This window comes from Phytophthora parasitica (genome assembly GCF_000247585.1).
Source record: "Phytophthora parasitica INRA-310 unplaced genomic scaffold supercont2.20, whole genome shotgun sequence".
Classification (NCBI taxonomy): domain Eukaryota; phylum Oomycota; class Peronosporomycetes; order Peronosporales; family Peronosporaceae; genus Phytophthora; species Phytophthora nicotianae.
In genome coordinates, this window is record NW_008649006.1 from 323,701 (window position 1) to 330,358 (window position 6,658).

Here is a 6,658-nt window from a genome sequence, read left to right on the forward strand (position 1 = left end):
TACGATGTCGTACGTGCCGTTGTTTATGTGGAATTGGGACGGAGCCTCTTTCGACGCGTGCCGTCGAAATCAAGTTAAACAAAGTCGTCATTATTACCTCGATCTAATAGTTGAGACTCTCGTCAGCTACTCCTTTTGAATATGAAGATTCAGGAGATATTATGCTTTGTGATTTAGCGCTTACATGTTAGTAAGCCTAGTTGTAGATTTTCCAATAGTTTTTATCAAGTACTAAGGTATCTCGAACAAATTGCTGGCGTCACACCACCATCAGCGAAGATATAGACAGTAGTTTCGCTGAGGATACAGACAAACTAACAAAACTAATATCACTAGTTTTCTAAATGTAGACTAATCCTCATGTAACAAAAGAAACAAATAATACTTTCATTACATGTTATATTTTAAATTTCGATCAATCAGCAAACATTTTGCAGATGAAACTATTAACCCTTTCGTGAACGGGCACTTTTGACCTGGATATATTTTACTATAAAGGTCAAATAATTAGGCCGTCAAAGGGGGCATTTGCCCCTTTCATAAACTACGGTACTACAGCAAATCTTCTGCAAATCCTTGTAGTTCAAGTAGAAAGGGCGAATCCGCTCCGTCCACCACACAAAAAAAATGAAAGGGGGGATTTTGCCTCCTGTCGTGGGTGACACGAGTGGCACTCGATGATACACCCTCCAAAGGGGGCAAAATGCCCCCATTGACCAATATCGATGTAAGTTCCTCTGCATTACTGAAATATTTTGGTTGACAATAGCACACAAAGCTCGGGTTCAAATGACAAAAAGAAATATGCTTTTCTAGATTGTTTAATTGCAGACAGTGAGCTACCGGTGCCGCATCCCGGCTTAGCGTCCCGCCAGCAAGAGGCGGAAACTCAACGCGAAATGATGCGAGGGCAGAAGTGAGGGCAACAGCAACACTTGCACGCTCCAGTGAGTCGACTCCCTCCACTCCAGCAAGTTGTTCATAGCGGGAAGCGGTTGACCGCACAGCCGTATCGTGGGTTACGTGAGGTATATGGAGATCGGTTTCCAGATTACAAACCGATCATACTAAGCGATGAGCCGGCTCCAAACCGTCGTGCCGACGACGAGCGTTGGGAGCAAGCTTGCTGCGATGTCTTCAGTCTGATGATGAAGAATCTGGTGACGACACTCACCGTCAAACGGTTCTGGAACAAGTACTGGAGCAGCTTGACGAAGAAGACGAAGCGAGCGTCTCGAACAATACATCTGATCCTGACTACGAAGATGATGGTCGGTCTGCTGGCAGCACATGTTCAGTATGGCACTGAGTTCCTAGACTTTCGCGAGACCTTATGGCTACACTCAGGGTCAATTATTGGCGGACTCCTTGCTTTGCGTGAGTCGTACAAAACAGTCAGCATTGTAAACCCAAGATTCCACGACTTTGACCACCCAGACCAAAAGATGAGAACGGCAAAAGGATACAGGGCTGCGGTCCCCGGAATCAAGAAGGTAATCAGTGCGAGCAACTTAGATATTACTGGGGGGGGGGGGCATTCTTCGTGAACCTCGACACGACTACCTGCTACCTGTTTGACCACATGCAGCTGAAGAGCAACCTGTAGCAACTGAAGAGTGCAGTGGGTGCTATTGTCGAGCCCATGCTCGGAATCGAGGATAGACTTTCCTACGAAGTCGTTACTGGCCGTTTTCAGAAGGACAATTCGTCGTGTGGCGTATGGTGTCTTGTTGTGTTGGAGCTGCTGCTGTTTGGGGCTACTCCTCAAAGCTGGAGCGACTTCTGGAACAACTTCCTTTATGATGTGTTGGACTACTTGAGCATGCGCTATTTGTACAAAGTGGGAGCTCTAGAGCGTCAAATAAGCATCATGGCCGAAGGTGACGAGTAGGCAACTGGAATCTTTTATTTTATATATATTCATACTTTCGGTGATCAAACCAAAAATTTACCAAACACCACAAGGCAAAGAATTAGCACTTTTAGGAGGGCACTTTTAAATGATCGCCAAGTATTTTATTTAAAAATTGAAGTTCATAACGTACATATTGAACTACAGTGTTTTGCCCTCCTCTCTATGAATCCGCTGGACAACAACTGTTATTTTTAAACAATGCCATTGGTGGGCTCGCGTGGTACCTATAATGAAATATGTTACAGCAGACAGTTTCAAGTAAATTAAGGACGCCAAGTGCCGTATGTTATCAGGTCATCACACTGTACCCATTAATTCGATCCTATCATTTTGTGTCACGTTTGGTGGGGATATTTATCAGGAGAATGATACAACGAGCGATCAATTTATCAAAAGAAGATACAAAGAATCTGATTGGCCAGAATAAAATGGCGGGGTCTCTCTAAATTTGCACTAGTTAAAATTAATCCTGTTTGGGTACTCATTCTGAGGTATCCCAGTATAAACCTTTTGTTAGTACGAAGGTTGGTAGAAAGCTTCTATCACAAGCCAACGACTGCAGGCATAAGCTTTCGCCGGTTAGGATGAGTTCCTCAGAGGGTAAGGCGCACAAATTTGATTTGAAATCTCACTTTGGATATGCAGAACCTGAGCAGCGCATACCCTTTGTGTGTTTGGAGACGGCAGGTTCTTTTATCAAGCACTACGCCTTTAACATGAGTAAAAGTGTCGAGAGGAAAAAAGGAGGTGGCGGAGCTCACGTAAAATGACTGTGTTCTGAGCACAAAAGAGGTTGTAACTGGTTCATAACTTTGTCACGCAAACGTCGATCTAAAATTACTTAAAAAGCGACCATACAGCGGCGGAAAAAGCCTACAACTAAACTCTCACATATTCCAAGTGGATCATGGTATATCTCTAAAATGGAGCTGAGCCACTCACAACTTTGCCCTGGGATCGCTGTAATGACTACTGAGTTTCTGCTGGAGCATGCTGGTTTTCGTGGAGCTATTCTTCCTGGTCATAGCACTTCACTAGCGCGGGTAGTAAAGACAATGAGTGAAATTCACAGTATCGACATTTCCAAGCAACCTACAATGGCCTACCGTACCATTATACAAGCAAAAAATAAAAACCAAATTGACCCGGTAGCTGAGTACGGACGCCTTCCCAGTTTTCTACGCGAGTTTGCACGGAAAACCCTGGGTCACGGGTTTGCTGTCAGTTGGACTCAGAGGGGAGGTTTTATAGGGCCTTCTCATCTATTGGTAGTGCTGTGAATGTGCAAGACGCACTTTTACCTGTTTGGGAGTGCGATGGCACGAACATGAAGGATCTGTCGTACGATGGCATTTGTAAGGACGGGAACAAGCAAAATGTACCTATTGCCGTGGCCTACATTCACAAAGAGACCATCGACAACTTTGCCTGGTTTTTCGGAAACTGTATTGTCGCTGGTATAAAGATGAACATTCTGCTTGCGTTTGCGACAGAGGAAAACAGCTAGCAGCTCAAGTCTTGTTGCTTTGCATCAACATGAAAATACACTTGAAGTTCTGCACACTGCATATCAGGTTTAACACCATGGACAAGTTCAAGCCTCTGAAATTAAACTTGAAGTCTGTAAACGACGATATTTTTTCGCTTCAAGGCGCTTCAACAACCGAAGGGTATGAGCTCATCAAAGCTAAGATAGCATCCAAGTATCCTGCCGGAATTTCAAAGGTTGTCGCGGAGAAAGTCGTCGAGGAGCACGTTTGGAGCTACCTTTGCAGTATTCATCCCACAGATTGGAGTGTTGTCGGTAATATGAAGGCAACAGCAGAGGAAACAAAGTGGATAGAGGATAACTGGTCGTCTATCTCAAAGCACAGCGACGCTTTGCCTCTGTTTGGTATCCGCACTACGAGTGCTGTCCAAGGAGAGAACAACGGGCTACTATGGGGACGTGTGCGGACACAACTTGTGCTAGGTTCAGTCATGGCGTACTGTACACGAGCGCTCAAAGTTTTGCAAAAGCTTAAGGAGCTCGTCCAGGAGTGGAATAGTGCAAGTCGTGATATCACTACTCACGCTTTGAAGGAGTTCGGAAAGGAGAAAGAAATGGTAGCTCACCAGACAGTAGTGCAGGAAGACGAGTCCCTCTTTTTCGTTTTTGACGCCTTCGATAGCCGCGGTCTAGGTGGGGACGCACATCTCTGCGAAGTTAACATGGACTGTTGAACTTGCACCCGATGCACAGTTGCTGAGCAAATGCAAGTCCCTTGCCGTCACATGCAGGCAGCCGCTTTGTGGAGATCAAAGCAGAAAAACAGTGGACTTCCGGCCTATGATATCAAGCACTACTTCCATGAAGCTTACACTGTGTCGAAAATGGAAGATACCTTTGACTCCACTGCTATCGGTCTTCCTCTGTACGAGGAACTGGAGCAGACAAACGAAGTCAACCCCCCACCGTTACATCGCCAAGCTGGACAATCACGCAAGCGTTCGAAAAGAAGGCAGAGACTTTGCAACTGGTAAAAGAAGAACGCCAAACCGAGGTGAATGTGCTGGGTCATCTGCTCGAATAGTTCGTCAGTGTGTGCCTAGTGATATACACAGCGATGATGATAGCAAGGCAATTGCAGAGTTTTTCAACTCGCAAGTAAAGGGCGCGAGGAGAAGCAAACGGGAAACGTACACATGCAGCCGCTGTCAAGAAGCCGGTCATAACGTGAGGAACTGCACGACACCACTGATGGAGATAGAGAAAGCTGGGGTAAGAATCGCGCCAGGTATTTACATTGTTGGAGAATGTCTATTCACTACCTGTGGAAGAAGCGCAGAATATGAAAGAGAGACCAAAACCTACAAGTGATCAACGAAGTATACACATACTATGAAAATAATTGGTGCCGTCATTGTGAGAATATTATCTTCAATATCCTGAAGGAACGTATAACAACACGAAGTATTGTAAGAGACGGCAACCAGTGTGAACGGGTGTGAACGATTACCTTGAAAGGCCCTGCACACGCTGCAATATATCCGCCACCACCTCATATCCCACCAAGAGGTTAGAAGTTGTTAGCTAGAACGCAACGAGTCATTAGTAGCCGAGCACGTACCGAGTAAGTTCTAGTAAGAAAAGAGCCATCTCCAGCTCCCCCTTTCGATGGCTTTCTCCCTCGTCTTCGCAGCACCGGGCTTTATTACCACACCTCAGACTGTTACTAGCTCAGTAGTATCAAAAGCATCCTTGAGTAGTAGCTGGAGAATCTTTGAACGAATGGCCGTCGAGCAAGAACGAGCCGAGAACAACAACACCTTTCTCATATTGAAATTTTGTTATTAGAGCTCACTATTTAATCAAATAGCAATAAACCGTTATGAGTGGAGTGTGCATTTAGCAGCAACGCTGGGTAGTGAATGCCATGTCTGAGGTGCAATAAAGTTCTTCAATTCAAAGCTGTCAGTATCACATTGTAGAAATTTAATGCAGTATCGTGTACGAGAGATTAGTGTTGACAACATAGTGATGCAGATTTGACGCGTACCTCTGTATGTGAGCGGAGTAAGAGCACTATTGGCCAAACTTGACCCACTCGAGAAGTCGATCTACACCTCGAACCGCCCACGGAAATCTCTCCGTCTGTAACTGGTGCAGTGTACAAACTACCACGATGCACATGTTGTGTGCGTGGTGGTGAACAGCGCGCCTGACGTCGTTGGGGCCACGCGTCGACAATAGCTCTCTGTCTTCCTGTTCCTGTTCCACAAATATTGTTCTCAAAAATATTGAGTTTTTTTTATGAATGAATGAAGCGCATTTTATTCTGGCCAATCAGATTTTTTGTATCTTCTTCTGATAAATTGATCGCTCGTTGTATCATTCTCTTGATAAATATCCCTTTTGGTGGGAGCAACACGATCCCTGTATGATGCTGCATTCCCGACACCATGATAATAGCTCAACAAGCGAACCGAAGAGGTCAATGATTACAGAATTAATGGTCCTACTTGCTTACTGATTTATGATAACTCCGCATTGTTCTGTGTACAGACAACGACAGATAAATCCGGCACCACTGAATGCCATCCTCCATAGTAAATTTACGACAATTCCCCGTCGGTGTCACAAGATATTTAACACACTAAATGGACCATAAAATTTCACAAAATGACATAGTAAATACTCATAAGCATTTGGAATACAAAGACCAAGTCAAATAAACGTATTAGATTGGCTGAACAGTAACGATTGTGAATTGCACAACTACAGTATGTCTGCCGGACTTTTGTGTCGGCCGGATTTCTCCGTCGTTGTCAGTAGAACATTGCCTATTTCACCAGATGGTCACTAAAGCTATCCAGGAGAGTGGTGCATGAATTTTTAAACAGTAAAAATTAAGGCACTTGTTGCTGTTCCAACCTAGCGACATGTACAACATACAAACATCAAGATAAGCTGCTTACGCTACCAAAATCTCCAGGACGGATGTCATTTTCGGTCTTACGATTTGCTCCGTCAAGTCATGATTCAGAATGACAAGAGTTGTGCGCGAGTTCCACGCAGTATCATTTTCTTGCGCACGTCTGACAGTCCGCTCACCACGAAAGAAGTAGCGCGTGTTGTCAGAAGCTACACGAGCCGCAATGCGCCTCGTAGACTGCGTGAGCCTCCTGTTGGTGATAACAGCCCTCCTTCTAGCGAGCTGCGACGCTAGCTCCGCCACTATGGGTGCTGACCGAACGAGCACT

At 45.0% G+C, this 6,658-nt stretch overlaps 4 protein-coding genes across 4 annotated transcripts; all 4 read left to right on the forward strand.

Annotated features, from left to right (window-relative positions):
* Nucleotides 1-1,148: 1,148 nt before the first annotated feature.
* On the forward strand, nt 1,149-1,891 carry PPTG_10036 (hypothetical protein; the record flags this gene model as incomplete). Its single annotated transcript, XM_008905277.1, has 2 exons — nt 1,149-1,493; nt 1,607-1,891. The coding sequence occupies 2 exons, from the start codon at nt 1,149-1,151 to the stop codon at nt 1,889-1,891; spliced, it is 630 nt and encodes a 209-aa protein (XP_008903525.1).
* A 1,351-nt stretch (nt 1,892-3,242) lies between these two features.
* Nucleotides 3,243-3,422, forward strand: PPTG_10037 (hypothetical protein; the record flags this gene model as incomplete). Its single annotated transcript, XM_008905278.1, has 1 exon — nt 3,243-3,422. One exon carries the CDS (start codon nt 3,243-3,245, stop codon nt 3,420-3,422), a length of 180 nt encoding a protein of 59 aa, XP_008903526.1.
* A 77-nt stretch (nt 3,423-3,499) lies between these two features.
* Nucleotides 3,500-4,138, forward strand: PPTG_10038 (hypothetical protein; the record flags this gene model as incomplete). The annotated part of the gene is made up of 1 exon (XM_008905279.1): nt 3,500-4,138. One exon carries the CDS (start codon nt 3,500-3,502, stop codon nt 4,136-4,138), a length of 639 nt encoding a protein of 212 aa, XP_008903527.1.
* A 51-nt stretch (nt 4,139-4,189) lies between these two features.
* PPTG_10039 (hypothetical protein) lies at nt 4,190-4,438 on the forward strand (the record flags this gene model as incomplete). The annotated part of the gene is made up of 1 exon (XM_008905280.1): nt 4,190-4,438. One exon carries the CDS (start codon nt 4,190-4,192, stop codon nt 4,436-4,438), a length of 249 nt encoding a protein of 82 aa, XP_008903528.1.
* Between the last annotated feature and the right edge of the window lie 2,220 nt (nt 4,439-6,658).